Here is a 16,486-nt window from a genome sequence, read left to right as displayed (position 1 = left end):
ATGGGCAGAGGGCTGTGGGCTCCTGAAGCAATAGGACAACACTCCAGGGCATTCTTGTGGTAATGAGTGTGTCTCTCCCGCGTAGGGTACCCCAGAGAAGGAAAGGGGGAAGGGAGACGAGGTACGTGTTGCGTGTCCTGATGACCTACTTTGCGCAGACACAGGGCTGGTAACCTTGACTGTATAATAGCATCTCTTTGAACCCTCACTGTGTAAATCATTTGCTGTTTGTTTTTTTTTAAATCTCCATCATATTAAGTTTCTTAGGGTGTCAAATGAGACAAAAAGCAGTACTTACTGTGTAAATACTGCTGGATCCCGCAGAGTAAAAAGGAACAGCCCACCCAAGGCTGGAGAAGGGCAAGATCCAGGGACAGGTCTGTGGACTCAGCAGTAGGTTTGCTGATGACCTCTTTGGTGAACTGACTTGTCCGTGACTTAGCAACCCAAGGTCCAGCCCCTCAGTTCGAGGGCAGAGAACATGATGGCCATAGCCAAAATTGGGTTCTCCCATATATCAGCCAGGGATGGCCAAGAGGGTGGGGACGTGCAGTGTAGACAAAACCTGTGAGGGCTCATCCACGCTGGATCTGTGAGCTGTTGTTCTCAGAGATGCCGTAGTGGCAAGGTCCCCAGGTTTCCCAACACCAGCTCCTGGTGTGATGCTGTCAGATCACCATGAGTGCGTTACAATGAACGCTCGTACCTTTCACCACAAAACCTATTTTGCTCTTTATATTATGAGCTTATATAGCGATGTAAAAATTAATAATTAAAAGAAACAACCCGCGCTAACTTAAAGTGTTTCGCTGCAATAAGTACTTAACAAATGAACCTAATTAAACCAGACCTCTCTGAGGATTTGTACAATCCTTTTTGTCTCTTTTCAAGTAAATGAATCTTTCCCACCGAGGAAAAGATGGTGTCGTGAGCAATACTCCTGCTTCTTTGTTTTACCTGGGGTTGGAGGAGCTGGGGGCCTGGGAGGTACCTGCACCAACAGGGTTCCAGATGCAGTTTTGGTTTCCCCACTGAGCTACATTTGCAGAAATTTAGAAGGCAGAAGGGTGGTAATAGACATTCTCCATCTCACAGAAACTGGTGCACGTTGAGAATCCACAGGCCAGAGTTCTTTGCAGCAGTTATGACTCAGTAGATAAAGGGCATGGCCTAGGAATTACCATTTTAACAGCCACTCCAGGTGATTTTTATCATGACACAAGTGTGGAAACATTGCAAGTCACCACGCTGCCTTCTCTATTGATTTTCCGTAGCTGAGAAAGTTACTTCATCTCCTGGGGCCTCAATTTCCAGCCTTTGACTTGGACACTATGATAGTGACCCATTATTATGTGCCAGTTGCCTAAAACATCTTCAATGCAAAGTCTTTAATTAAAAAGCTGGAGACCCGATTTTCCAGCTAATGAATGGGATGGAAAATTAACACCAGTACTGTACCAGAGTTTGGAGGGGCTGTGTGGGGAAGCTCTAGGTTTTGGGGAGATACCCATTCCATCTCCATCACTTACCAGGATGGAGTAAAGCTAAGTTATTTAGCTCCTCCAACCTCAATTTCTCCACCTATGATATAGTTATGATTCATACCTTCATACCTACCCTGTAAGATTTTGCAAGTTCTGAAAATACTGCATGTAAGGGCCTATGTGTACTATTTGTAAAACTGGCGTTAATATGGTAGTTGCTGGTGATAGAATAGTACCAGGAATCATTGTTAGTGATATTTTGAAACCTAGCTTTGATCATTCTGTAAAGCAGACAGGGAGATCTGGCCCTGGGATGAGTGCTCATCGTAACGCCCATTATCAGTGGCTTTGAGAGCAACACGCCAGGAGCTGGTGTTGGGAAACCCTAGAGAGGCCGGTCCAATCAATACACTAACATTTGCTTTGTCATCAAGCCTCATGCCCATGTTGACACAAGTGGCCATTAGAGGACGATGACGAGCCATGGCAGAAGTAATGGGCTGGAAGGAGGCGGCAGCACGCTGGATGTGGCACTTGAGGAGATAGTGTTTTAATCAATTGTAGGTGGTCATTAATGTCTGGGATAAGGTTGGCTTGAGGTCAGGTGTACTATCGCACGCAGACCCAACCTCGGGAACAATGTGGGTTCCCAGCTCAAGAAGAAAGGGGCTCTCAAGGTCTCAAAAGCTTCTCAATGACCTCAACAGCAAGGGAGGCCACCAGCAGGAATCTTACTGTACGATTCATGCTGTGTGGGCAGGAACTATCAAGGACCCTTTTCTCTAGAGGTAGGGGAAGCCACCCAAAACCAACTGATGAAGCTAATCAGTCAGTACTGAGAATGACGAAAAGTTCTGCCCCTGAAATTCTAACTTGCAGCTCTTTCTTCTCCTTTCTGAAAATGACCAGGAAGCAAACAAAAGGAAGGGCTGGCTTGCTCTCAGTGTTGCCTGCCTTTCAGGTGGCCATGATTCACGCATATTGTTTACTTTCTGTCTAGATTGACCGGAGAAACAAGATGGGCTTATATACGTTATAGTTTGTCCACTAAGTGGATACGGTGCAGTTGTTAAAAATGGTTCTGGGATCCCTGTCCTAGGCATGGAAGTTTTAGACCACGAAATATTAAGTGAAGAAAGCAAGATACAGAACTGTATACACAGTAGTAGTTCATGTTTATAAGGAAAAAATGTGCCCACATCCACCATGAAGTTGGGAAGAGCGCACATGAAGAGATTGACACTAACCATCACCGCCGCAGGGTGCCCCCAGCTGTGTCTGCCTAACGATAATGAAAACTTCTGCTTCCGGTGGGGGGATGATGAGCATTTTAAATTTCCTTCCTATGACTCTCTGTACTCTCTGAGTTTTCCTGATGAAATGTATGTTGTTTCGTTTTAAAAGTGCAGAAAATGAAAAGGGGGAAGCCACAAACAGGCACTACAGCATTCTTTGTAATGGTTTAAAAAATGGCTGTATCTAAAAATCTGACAGTAGGGGGAAAAGTTAAGTAAAAGCTGGTGTATTCATCCAATGGCATGTTAACTGGCCTTAAGATTTCATTCTGAAGGCTCTAGCCTTCAGACAGGCTCTCTAGGGCCACTTCCATTCTCTCCCTCCTATACAAGGGTCCCCCATCATAGCTTGGGTTCCCGCAAATGAACTGGCTTCCGAGGAGCAGGTCCTCTGCTGCTACTACTGCTTCCATGTCTTAGGCATGTGCGCCCTGGAAGCCCAGACTGTCACCTGCTGCTCCACTCCGTGCAAGGATTCTGTGAGCCACGAAGCTTTGGAAATAAACCCCTTTCTTCTTAAAATGGAAATACATGTAGGGAAAGGTTCATTACCATGCTCTTCCTTTCTAGAAAGTGAGGTACAAAACTCTCTCTAGAGCATTATCACAGCCTTGTTGGAAAAGAAGAAAAACCCCAATCAGAAAAAAGACCGAAAGGGGATGCAACCAAAGCATGACAGTGACTGATTGCCTTTGGCTTCTAAAATCACAGGAGGACTCTTCTTGTTTATGTTTCTGTCTTTTGCACAAGTTCTCTAATACAAGTATGTGTTGACAAGTTTTTAAAACTTAACATTTCATAAGAAAGATCAACTGTCACTGGAGTCTCTCCACAAAAGTGCAGAGAGGATTTTTGTGGTCTCCTCCCTGCCACCTGGGTGTCCCAGTGTGGACACCGTAGCTGGAGCTGGGGGTCCTGCTGGCACTGGCGTCTCTTCCTCTCTTCTTTGACTCCCCTTCCCATCCTCTGTATCTTTTCTTCCTTTCTCTATTAATATTGACATTCATGGGCACATCTTATTTTCCAGATGTTTTCCTTCCTTCGAATCCTCCACCTGAGATTAAATACTAAGGAAGCATGATAATGGTAAGTAATGATTTTCATCGTAACAATCACAGTATAGTAGGACAAGTGGAGCCCTTTGAACCAGGTTGAATAACTAGTGGTTTATTCTGCATCCTGCATCCCTGGATGAAGCAAATTTTGCCCTTTTCCACCTGGAGCCATCAAGCAGTGAGATAATCAATGGGATGAGTGAAGGCAGTGAACAGGAGAGCATCTTCAGTAGGAAGATGCCAGGGGCAAGTGCAGCGAGGGCTTCCCAGTAGCTACGGCTTGCATCCGTCCAACCACCGCTCCAGAGTGTCAGAGTCCTGGCAGTTGAGGGTCCAGGAGGTCCTGCGGGGAAGAAGGCCAGGGAGAGAGAACCGGAGGGGGCTCCCCATACTCACAGCTCGGCATCTCCAGGGAGCTCAGCCCCCGCTGGCCAATTTAAACCCACTGCCTGGCCCCTGGAGCATGTGAGTGGGCCCAGTTCTGAAAGCTTTCTTGCATCCCAAGTATGTCTCTCTCGCTGGCTGGCTCCACCACCCGCTGGCATGAGAGCTGGTGCTTCCTCCATCCTGCTCACGACATCTCCCCTTCCCGTAAACCCCACACTGCAAGATGGAGAGGCTGAGCTGTGAACTGCGAAATCCTTCTCCAACCCTGCAAAGCATTTGTAGCTTCTCTGAAGTGAGCATCAGAGAAGCTCTGTGACATGTATGGTGAGTACTGGGCAGATCCTAGTCCTGAAACTGGAACACTTGTCCCACAGCCGCGGCCTCTTGTTACCTTTCCATGCACCTGCTTCACCCCTCACCTTCCAAAATTCCTTCCAGCTCCTCAACCAAGGTCAGCTGGACTGAGTTTCTCTAACCTTTTCTCCTGGTCCCCCAATCATGACCCTCCTATTCCCAGCCCCTTGGCCAGAATCCAGACCCCAGGTCCTCCTCTCCCATCCTAGAAGTGGTGGGAGGCACCAGGCCACTGCAGGCCATTAGACATCAGTTCGTCCCATCCCTCGACCGGGCATGAAGCTTCATGAGTCTTCCAGGGTAGGGGGTCACACAGTTGGAGAAGGGGCGGTGACCCCCTGGCCCCTCATAGCTACAGAGCAGCAGGGAAAACACACACAGACGTATTTTCAGAAATTGCAGCGTCCTCCATACCCCCTGGCAGGCACTGCAGAAGGGACTCTGTGGGGAGGCAAGTGGGGGGAGCCTGGGTCTTCTCCCTTCCTGTCCGCCCCAAGTTCCACAGAGCAGCCTGATCTGAGCTTTGGAAAAGCCATGGCGGCTTACTAGCTTAATGAGAGCTCACTTCACTGGAAATCCTGAGCATGTAAGAGACCTTGATCAGACTGGCCCAACACATCTCTACTTAGTGTCATACAATGAAGATGGTTTTAGCTCATTAGTGCTTGCCCTAGGGGGTCAGCCAAGCTTCCAAATTAATTGGAAAGTCAAGACTATGCATGAAAGATATTTCCAACACCCAGAAGACAGTTAACATTAACAAGAGGATTCCCACTTTAAAATGCAATCTATTAAATTAGTGAGAAAAACAGGTTAACAAATAAGGGGTGTTGAGACCACCGACCAGCCATTTGAAAAATATGAAGGTGGATGCCCTGTCGCACTTTTTCATACCAAAATAATTTCCAAGAAGGACCAACATTTAAGTATAAAGCCATGACAATTCTATTTTATAATTTATTTAACAGAAACTTAACATAGGGTATTTTGTGCCAGGGACTGTTCTGATATAGAGGGAAACATGGCTTGATTTCTTTAGAATCTTTCGTCTTAATCTTGGTTTTGCTATACACGTACAGTCCCAAACCAGTGGGACTTGATGAGTGGGTGAAAGTCATTAATACAGGCTACGTACCACGCTCCCATTCCTCTTTTTCCTTTTACAATTTTCTTGGCACATTCAATTGTCTCCTTTACATTTGGATTCAGTAAAGGTGTGAAAGAAGAAAATGAAGTGGCATGATGCCGTGTCACCACTTGGCAGCTAAGTCAGAGTGATGTCAAGGAAGCTACCAGGGGCTCGCGTTAGAGAGGCTTCCATGTGATTCCAAGAATAAATCTATCCCTGTATTTTTCTCAGACAACACTGGGAAGTAGCAGGATGTGGTCATCTTTTACTAAATCTATTGATTTTTTCTTATAATCCTTATAATGATATTTTCATTAAAAATGTATACCATGGGGACTTCCCTGGTGGTCCAATGGTAAAGAATCTGCCTTCCAACGCAGGGGACGTGGGTTTGATCCCTGATTGGGGAACTAAGATCCCACATGCCGCGGGGCAAATAAGCCCGCGCGCCACAACTAGAGAAGAGAAAACCCGCACGCCACAACTAGAGAGAAGACTGCGCGCTGCAAGAAAGAGCCCATGTGCCACAACTAAGACCCGATGCAGCCCAAAAAAATGTATATGTATAGTGAATATCCTGTGCTAGGCTATAGAAGAAGCACTGGAGATAGAATGAGAAACACAATAAATCCATCCCTGCCTTCATAACGCCTACAGTCTGGAAGGGGGTAGATAAAGATTATAGTCAATTATAATACAAAGGATACCTGGAACCATGGGGGAATGCAGCATTGAGTGGGGACACCTAATTCAGAGTTGAATTAGGGTCAGGGAAGGGTTATTGGGCCAAGTGACATCTAGTGGAGTAGGTAAGGAAAAGGGGTTGAGGACATCACAGAAGGAAAACTGTTCCAGGCAGAAGGAACAGCATGTGAGAGGGCCCAGAGGTGCCCCTGAAGAACCAACATGTCTATGCATCCATCCTTCCATTCCCTCCTTGGACCGTGGAACCAAGACCTCCCACATGGGACCCCCTCCTTCTTGCCCGCACTACAGTCTCCCCCCTTCCATAACCTAGTCTGATTGCTTCTCCTTAAAACATTATTTCATTGCCCCCTTGTTGCCCGGAAAACAGAACCTCACATCCTTGGCTTAGTTCAACTTTGCCCAACGTGGCTTTCCACTTCCACTGCTTTCCTCCACGACCCCACCATGTCAAGACATGTCAAGGGGCAGGAGGCAAAGACAGTGCCAACCCTGATGGTACCGATACCCACAGCTTGGGGGGTCATGCACAGATCCTCTTCCCAGACTTTGTTCACACTCATCTCCCAACCTGCATCTGCTCATCCAAAAGTATAGTCCTTAGAAGTCTGTCACTGACCACCTAGCCCACTGTGCCCTCTCCCCTCTTCTGAATAAAACGTCACTTTGATTCGGCACTTATCTGTTATATACACGCATACAAACATACTTACCTGCACAGTATGCACGCATACATACTTGTATCAGTCCTAATGCCCAACTATCTTGTAAATTCTTTAAATAAAGGAAAATTGTGTTCATCAAGCACCAGACACCATGCTCAGGGCTTGTAAAAGCCTTGTGGGAGCACCCCTCACTCCCCTCCCCCCAAAAAGCCTCATCCCTATTCTGACCTGTAGCCCATGGATTAGTTTTGCCTGTTTCTAAACTTTATATGTGGGTTCATATAGTACGTACTCTGTGTGACTACCTTATTTTATTCAACATTATGTGAAATTTATCCATGTTGTTGCTTATAGCTGTAACTTATTCATTTCCATTAATATGTGATTAGGAAAAAAAAAGAACATATTTAGGAAACCATTCCTTCATGCACTTTGGTTTTTAAAAAGAGTCTCTAAATAAGAATATACCATGATCTATTTATCCATTCAATTGTTGATGGACATTTGCTCCAGTTTTTGGATTTTATTAATAAAAAAAGCTGCTAAGATCAAAGCAAATAAAATAAAAGCCTTGTCAGGTAGGTACTATTATTAACTCCATTTTCTTTTTAAAATTTTATTATTTATTTATTTAGTTTTGGTTGCGTTGGGTCTTCGTTTCTTCACGCGGGCTTTCTCTAGTTGCGGTGGCTTCTCTTGTTGCGGAGCATGGGCTATAGACACGTGGGCTTCAGTAGTTGTGGCACGTGGGCTCCAGAGCACAGGCTCAGTAGTTGTGGCGCATGGGCTTAGTTGCTCCATAGCATGTGAGATCTTCCCGGACCAGGGATCAAACCCATGTCCCCGGCATTGGCAAGTGATTCTTAACCACTGCACCACCAGGGAAGTCCCATAACTCCATTTTCTAGATAAGAAAACTGAGGCTCAAATCACATAACTAGTGATTATGTGGAGGTAGAGCCAAGGTTCTGTCTGACCTCAAAGCCTGTGCTTTTTCTGTTCCCCACCCTGCCTGACAGGAAAACTATGCAATTCCTCTGAATTGCCCCCAGTACTTAGCACAAGGTCTAGCCCCTCTAGATGGTGCCTTGTGAGTCCTGTTGGCTTGTGGTTACAAATTCCCAGGGAAGACTGTCTCACCCCTTTTGTTAGAGTGTCTTCCCTCTGGGGTTTTCTAGCTCATCCCTTTCAGCTGACAGGGTAGCTCTCAGGGCTCTCAGGTCTCTTTGGACGTTGCCAGTGCGCCTGCGTACTTGCTCAGACCCTGTCTACACAGTGACCTCAAACCCCCAGGGTCATCATCGGCTTCAGTCTTCACTTACCTATCTGCATTCTTGCTCCTCTCTTTAGCCTCTAGGGATTTCTTACTTTCTTGCCAGTTCAGCTAGGTACTTTAAAAGATGGGGGGTTTTTTGGTTTTGTTTTTTTACTTTTTTACATTTTATCTAGTGGGAGGGTTTTTCAAGATATCTAGTCCACCGTATTTTCATCACAGCACTCAGTACCACCTCTATTACAGATAATTGTATTGGATTCTGGAGATAAACGTACACAACCTTCTTATGAGACATAAATTACAGCCCATCTTCTCCCGGTGATCACTCTGCCTGTCAAAGTGGCAGCCTCCGCTCCCCTTGAAGAAGAGTGTCTTCTATATCAGGCCCAGCCAGAGCCCTCTGCCCTCACCCGTCAGGCTCCTCCCTGCCTCCCCCTCTGCCCACCTGCACGTGGGTCTCCATCGCTGCGTCCCAGGCTGCCCAGCCTGACTCACCGCAGCCCCTTCTCCTCGCGGACCTTTGGTAGTGCAGTACTCTGCTTGGCCTCCCTGGGGTCCACCCTGGATTTGGTTCAGCCCCGTCTTTGCCAGGCCCTCCTTCTCTCAGCTCCAAACTTGTAAGCGCTGGCCAGCCCTCTGAGCTCAATGCAGCCGTCCCCGTGGGCCCCAGGGTGGAAGGAGGGAGGGATCTACCAGAGCAGGACACGTGGCAGCAGTTCTTGCCGTGATCACACCGGTCACGGTTGCGGATCTGAAAGAAGCCGTAGCCGGTGTAGTCACCGCGCAAGCTGTCGTAGGCAGCAGTGGGGTTGAACTTGCTCTCAAAATAAGTCAGGCACACCCCTAAGATGGAACAGGAGGGGTGTGGCTCAGAGGAGAGCTGGGGAATCCTCGGCAGGGGGCAGTGGGAAAAGACGTGAGGAGTGGGGCTGAGAGGGGCTACTTACAGTTTTCGAGGCTGTAGCCCTCAAAATCACTCAGGCCTCCTTCGTGGAGCTTTTTAGCCACCACACAGCACCCCAAGACAGCAGCGCCACTTGGAACCACCAGGTACCCAATAAGGCAGGGCACCATGGACGCCTTCATCCTCTCCAGCTCAGGGTGACGGCCGCCAGGTGAGTGGATGGAGTCACAGGTAATTCTCACCGAGATCACTGGGACTCTGGCCGAAGAGAAGGGTGCTGTGGGACTGGGGGTGTGCAATTCAGGGATGCCCTCCTGGCTTAATCACAATACCTCTTCCCATCCTAATTCTGTTTCGTGTCACTGCAAACCCATGGTACCCAAGGCCCTGCCTCTCCTCCTCCCCTTCACCTCCTGTTTTCTCAGGAAACTGCTCTCTCCAAGGTCTCCTTCCCACACCCCACCCCCATTCTTTCCCTCCAGCAAAACCCAATCATTTCTCCTGACAGTAGATACAGATGCTCAAATGCTTTTTTCCTCTTTACTGTGAAAGCAGAACTTGTTCATGAAACACATTTTGGAAAATAGAAAATGAGAAAAGAAAAAAATAACTCATCACGGTCCCACCATGATGAGCACAACAGCCACTGTCCTGTTGAATTATTTCCACCGTTGCCTTTTATCCTGGAATATATTCCGAGCTGTGGTCTACAAACCGAACTCCAGTGACCTTTTCTCTCATTGTCCTCACAAGGAGACCTGGTCCAGCCCGGACCTGCCAGTGATTAGCTGGGTCGTCATTGGAAAGAGCAGAGAAGTCTCTTAGCCTCACGGCACCTCTGCTTTCACTCCTCTCTTCCTCTTGTTCACCTTCACACCGTCACAGTCACCTTGCACATTTCTTTGTACCTGCCCATCTCATTCCCACCCAGGTCCTTTGCACCTGCTATCCCTTCTGCCTGGAACATGATTCCCCCAACCACCACAGAGCTTGCTTTTTCCCGTCATGGTCTCAGCTCAAACAAGCTCACCACTTCAGATAGGATTGTCTGACCACGTCCCCATCCCAGAAAATAGTTTTCATTTTCTTCACGATGTAAATAAATTTCAGAAAGTTCCTCTTTCATTTGTCTACCTCCCATACCAGCGTGTAAACACCAGGCATGCAGAAAACTGGCCTGTCTTGTCCTCTGCTTTAGCCTCAGGACTTAGAACAGAACCTGGGGCACGGTAGGTGCTCAGTGAATCTTTGATCAATGAATGAATGAATGAATGATTGAACAAAAACCTACTCTTCCCAACAGGACTGTCATCGGATGAGCAATAAGTGAATGTGCTGATGAGCATCTCCTGCAGCTGGGAATAGTCATGCCTGTCCCAGTTCGTGCCCACCGTACACCCACTTACCATCCTTCTGCGGGCCCTTGGCGCCTCCTCAGGGGAAGGGAAGAGCAGCCACTGCAACAGGCTCGACGTTTATTGCAGGAAAGTCGCTCTATCTACACTCCGCTCCCTGGAGTTTTCAGATGTCACTTCCTTGATAACCCGTTTGCCTTCACCCAAGAGCTTCCAAACCCTAAGTCCTTCTTCGTGACCTGCTCTTCTAGAATCTTTTCTATGACATCAGTTGCTATGCACCAGGGTATTCTGAAACAGGGAGGGGTTGGTCACCAGCACATTTGTATTAGTTTTCTATTCCTGCTATAACAAGTCACCTCCAGCTTAGCAGCTAAAACAACACAAATGTATGAACTCAAAGTTCTATAGGTCAGAAGTCTAACAGGGCTCACCAAGCTAAAAGCAAGGTGTTGGAAGGGCCATGCTCCTTTCTGGGGGCCCTAAAGAAGGATCCACTCCCTTGCTCGTTTGGGCTGTTGGCAGAACACAGTCCTTGTAGCTGTAGCACCGAGATCTCTGTTTCCTTGCCAGCTGTCAGCTGAGGGTCATTCCCAGCTGCCAGAGGCCATCTGCATTTCTGGACTCTACTTCCTTCCTCTAACTTCAAAGACAGCAAGGGTGGGTGAAAACTCCCTTTCACGCTGAATCTCATCTGCCTCTCCTTCCATTGTTGTATCTCATGGACTCACCTTCTGCCTCCTCTCCTGCTTTTAAGGACACATGTGATTACACTGGCTCGCCCAGACTCTCCAGGATAATCTCCCTCTTTATGTCATTTGGAGTTACCCCCAAACAAGCTTCTGTCAGTGGGCCTGGACTGGCAGAGTGAGGGTATGTTCATTTCTACTATGGGGCACCCACACGCTGCTTCTGGGAGGTTTTCCAGGGGAGCGGCCCTGGCTGGGTCCTGGGATCCCCAGAAGTTCTGATGCTATAATCACTCTCTCAGGAATAATGCATCAGCCTCCATTCCTCACTTACTATGACCTAACTGGATTTGCATGAGGGGAGAAAACTGTGGCCTTGGGAGTCAATATCATAAGTGCTTATTGTCATCTGGACATTCTCTAGGTTCCGGGAGTGGCAGGGGATGTGCGTGCCCTGAGGAAGGCGCACTGTGGGACCATCCTCTCCTGCAGCCCTAGAACCTGATGTAGTTTCCTTCCCTCCCTGGCCTGTACTAATTACAAAGGGGGAAATGTGCTTTGCGTGGAGAAGTCTTGACAGCACCACTCTAACCAAGGTGTCAGGCTTGGCACTGACAGTAGTGGGATGGCCTGACATTACGTGTCACTCGTGCCCTACGGGGGAAGCTACACAACATCACACTGGCCCCTCACATTCTGTTCCCCAGGCCCGGTGACCCAGGAAAAGGCATCAATCATTAAGCTCCATGGTCCTGAGTCTTCCAGCAAAGCTGCTAGGATCCCTCCTCCCACAAGTGGAGAACACCTGCGTATACACGAAGGCCACCTTTAGCCCCAGAATAGAGAGATGTGCACATAAGGGGGCCCCTGCCAACTGTTCCATCACAGCTTTGGTTATTGTAAAGATCATTTGTCAACTATAATCCAATTGTAAGATAAATTTGCCTGCTTCAAGTCCCAAGTCCACTACAGGAGCCAGGATCCCTGAATTGGGGCCGGGATCAGCCACTTCTAAGTCGGGGACAGGGAGCCAGCCCTGAATCCCTGAGTTTCACCTGCTCTCGCAGGGCTGAGCCCTCTCGGTTTGCCCCAGCCCCGGGCTCTAGCCGGACTTCTCCTGAGCCTTCCCCAACAGATGGATCTCCATCTGCTCCTCAGACATCACCCGATAACACAATCTATAATTACGTTTGTATCTGTGTCAATATCTGCATCTATATCTGTACAGCGTCTGCAAAAAAAAAAAAGAAAAAAAAAAGGCTGGAGACAAGAAAAGAGGCTGGCTAGCCAATCCTACAGACACTCAAAAACATGCAAGGTAGAAGTTCCCTTTGAAATGATCTAGTTTGCCTGTTCTCAAAACTGTTTCTCTCCAGTGAAGCCAGTGTCATGCAGAAACCCTTGATGACAGCTCACCTTCTTTGCTGCCTTTGCAAGTGGCCCATAGGGACGATATCAGGGCTTGAGGAAGATGTAACCAGTTCATCATGTTATTCGTATCTGAGTAAGGCAGAAACAGGACCAGGTCCGGAACTCAGGGCTTCTGCGCCCAAAGAAAGAGGTCTGAGAATATATTTTTGGTCATCCAGCCAAAACCATTCCTCCCTAAAAGAACCTCCGTGGTGGGCAGAGAGCCCTGAATTGGGCAGGACCCCTGTCTCTGGCCTAGGGGTGCGTGTATGACCTAGTTCTGGCCTGTAGGATGTAAGGGGAAATGCACTGAGGACAGGGCTCCTGGGAATGATTTCCTTTTGGTAACAGACACAAGGAAGGAGAGAGTCCCATTCGAGGCCACCCTGCTTCCCCTTTGAACTCAGCCTCACAAGGGATGCTGCTGCCATTATTTGACATTAGGGGACCTAGAAAATGACACTGATACCAAATCAGGGCCTGATACCCCTGATCCCTGAATCACTAACAGCAGTCGCCCATCTCCAGACTTCTTCTTACGCAAGAAAAACAAAGCTCTGTGGCGTGAGCCCCCTTTTGTCAGGCAATGTACCTTCTGCTGAAAGCATCTCTGACAGATTCAAGGGATTTGTGTAAATCTGCCACATGTTTATTTTCAAATCCAAGCATTTCTAGCTGTGGTGTTGCTTCCCTAGTTTGAAAAGATATTTTTACACTTCAGCTGAAACGGCATCAGAAAGAAAACAGCCCCACTTTTGTGTACTCACTGAGGGGTTGTCTGAGGCAAAGTGTGTTCGCGGAAAGGGAGAGGGGAGAGGTGTTTTCTTCTATGAAAATTTTTCTTGTTGCCCGTGTAGGACAAAGCCTCCCTCGGATGCTGAGATGGAAGGAGAAAGACTTCAGGCTGAACAGAGAGAGACTCTGAGCAGGAAGCAAGCAGGGGACACATCACGACATCGCAGGAGGGAGCCACCGTTACGGTCCGGGAGCTTATGGGCCCACATTGCAAAGGGGATGAGGAACCCAGCAGGAACCACTGCAAACCAAAGGGCCCTCATCACAAAGAGGATGAGAAACCACCTCACACCAAAGTTCCCCCATCACAAAGGGTATGAGGAACCCAGCAGGACTCACCTCACACCAAAGCGCCCCTATCACAAAAGGGATAAGGACCCTTTGTGATGTGGGCCTTTTGGTGTGAGGTGGTTCCTGCTGGGTTCCTCATCCCCTTTGAAAAGGGGGCCTTTGGTGTGAGGTGGTTTCTGCTTGGTTACTCTTCCCCTATGTGATGTGGGCTTTTGTTGTGAGGTGGTTCCTGCTTGTTTCCTCATCCCCTTTGTGATGTGGGGCCTTTCGTGTGAGGTGGTTCCTGCTTGGTTACTCATCCCCTTTGTAATGTGTTCTTTTGGTGTGAGGTGGTTCCTGCTTGGTTCCTCATCCCCTTTGTGATGTGGGCCCATTGGTGTGAGGTGGTTCCTGCCTGGTTCCTCATCCCCTTTGTGTTGTGGGCCCTTTGGTATTAGGTGGTTCCTCCTTGGTTTCATCCCGTTTGTGATGTGGACCCTTTGGTGTGAGATGGTACCTGCTGGGTTCCTCATCCACTTTGTGATGTGGCCCGTTTGGTGTGAGGTGATTCCTGCTGGGTTCCTCAACCGCTTTGTTATGTGGGCCCTTTGGTGTGAGGTGGTTCCTGCTGGGTTCCTTATCCCGTTTTTTTTTTTTTTCACTTAAAAAAAAATTTTATTGGAATATAGTTGATTTACAATGTTGTGTCAGTTTCAGATACACAGCAAATTGAAGCAGTTATACATATTCATATATTCACCTTTTGTTAGATTCTTTTCCCATATAGGCCATTATAGAGTACTAAGTAGCATTCCCTGTGTTATACAGTAGGTCCTTATTACTTATCTATTTTATATATGGTAGTTTGTATATGTCAATCCCAATCTCTTACTTTATCCCTTCCTCCCTCCCCCTTCCCGCCTGGTAACCATAAGTTTGTTGTCTACATTGGTGTATTCTCATTACCTTTTATTTTTATTTTATTTTATTTTACATCTTTATTGGAGTATAATTGCTTTACAAGGGTGTGTTAGTTTCTGCTTTATAACAAAGTGACTCAGTTATACATATACTTATGTTCTCATATATCTTCCCTCTTGTGTCTCCCTCTCTCCCACGCTCCCTATCTGACCCTGCTAGGTGGTCAAAAAGCACCAAGCTGATCTCCCTGTGCTATGCGGCTGCTTCACACTAGCTATCTATTTTACGTTTGGTAATGTATATATGTCAATGCCACTCTCTCAATTTGTCACAGCTTACCTTCCCCCTCCCCATATCCTCAAGTCCATTCTGTAATAGGTCTGTGTCTTTATTCCTGTCTTTTTTTATATCTTTATTACAGTATAATTTCTTTACAAGCGTGTGTTATTTTCTGCTTTATAACAAAGTGAATCAGTTATACATATACATATGTTCCCATATCTCTTCGACCTTGCGTCTCCCTCCCTCCCACCCTCCCTATCCCACCCCTCCAGGCGGTCACATAGCACGAGCTGATCTCCCTGTGCTATGCAGCTTCTTCCCACTAGCTATCTACCTTACATTTGGTAGAGTATATATATCCATGCCTCTCTCTCGCTTTGTCACAGCTTACCCTTCACCCTCCCCATATCCTCAAGTCCATTCTCTAGTAGGTCTGTGTCTTTATTCCTGTCTTACCTCTAGGTTCTTCATGACATTTTTAACCTTAAATTCCATATATATGTGTTAGCATACAGTATTTGTCTTTCTCTTTCTGACTTACTTCATTCTGTATGATAGACTCTAGCTCCAACCACCTCATTACAAATAGCGCAATTTCGTTTCTTTTTATGGCTGAGTAATATTCCATTGTATATATGTGCCACATCTTCTTTAACCATTCATCTGATGATGGACACTTAAGTTGCTTCCATCTCCTGGCTATTGTAATAGAGCTGCAATGAACATTTTGGTACATGACTCTTTTTGAATTATGGTTTGCTCAGCTGGGTCATATGGTAGTTCTATTTGTAGTTTTTTAAGGAACCTCCATACTGTTCTCCATAGTGGCTGTACCAATTCACATTCCCACCAGCAGTGCAAGAGTGTTCCCTTATCTCCACACCCTCTCCAGCATTTATTGTTTCTAGACTGTTTGATGATGGCCATTCTGACTGGTGTGAGATGATATCTCATTGTAGTTTTGATTTGCATTTCTCTAACGATTAATGATGTTGAGCATTCTTTCATGTGTTTGTTGGCAGTCTGTATATCTTCTCTGGAGAAATGTCTGTTTAGCTCTTCAACCCATATTACAGTTTCAATTTCAGTGCTTGTGTTTGGATTGTTCATATTTTCTGTTTCTTCCTGATTCACTTTAGGCAGGTTGTGCATTTCTAAGAATTTGTCCATTTCTTACAGGTTGTCCATTTTATTGGCATAGAGTTGCTTGTAGTAATGTCTCATGAACTTTTGTATTTCTGCAGTGTCAGTTGATACTTCTCGTTTTTCATTTCTAATTCTATTGATTTGAGTCTTCTCCCCTTTTATCTTGATGAGTCTGGCTAATGGTTTATCAATTTTGTTTATCTTCTCAAAGAACAAGATTTTAGATTTCCTGATCTTTGCTATCGTTTCCTTCATTTCTTTTTCATTTATTTCTGAAATGATTTTTATGATTTCTTTCCTTCTGGTAACTTTGGGTTTTTTTGATCTTCTTTCTCTAATTGCTTTAGGTTCAAGGTTAGGTTGT

The 16,486-nt window shown here is 46.6% G+C and overlaps 1 protein-coding gene across 1 annotated transcript; it reads right to left on the bottom strand.

Annotated features, from left to right (window-relative positions):
• Positions 1-4,107: 4,107 nt before the first annotated feature.
• On the bottom strand, positions 4,108-9,436 carry LYZL4 (lysozyme like 4). Its single transcript, XM_027097156.1, has 4 exons — positions 9,298-9,436; positions 9,044-9,193; positions 5,711-5,789; positions 4,108-4,177 (listed from the first exon to the last, which is right to left on the bottom strand). Exons 1-4 carry the CDS (start codon positions 9,434-9,436, stop codon positions 4,108-4,110), a joined length of 438 nt encoding a protein of 145 aa, XP_026952957.1.
• Positions 9,437-16,486: the final 7,050 nt, after the last annotated feature.

This window comes from Aethalodelphis obliquidens, unplaced genomic scaffold (assembly GCF_003676395.1).
Source record: "Aethalodelphis obliquidens isolate GAN/ISIS:26980383/991018 unplaced genomic scaffold, ASM367639v1 scaffold112, whole genome shotgun sequence".
Classification (NCBI taxonomy): Eukaryota; Metazoa; Chordata; class Mammalia; order Artiodactyla; family Delphinidae; genus Aethalodelphis; species Aethalodelphis obliquidens.
Note: the sequence above shows the minus strand (reverse complement) of the source record. Positions and strands in the feature narration are given on the sequence as shown.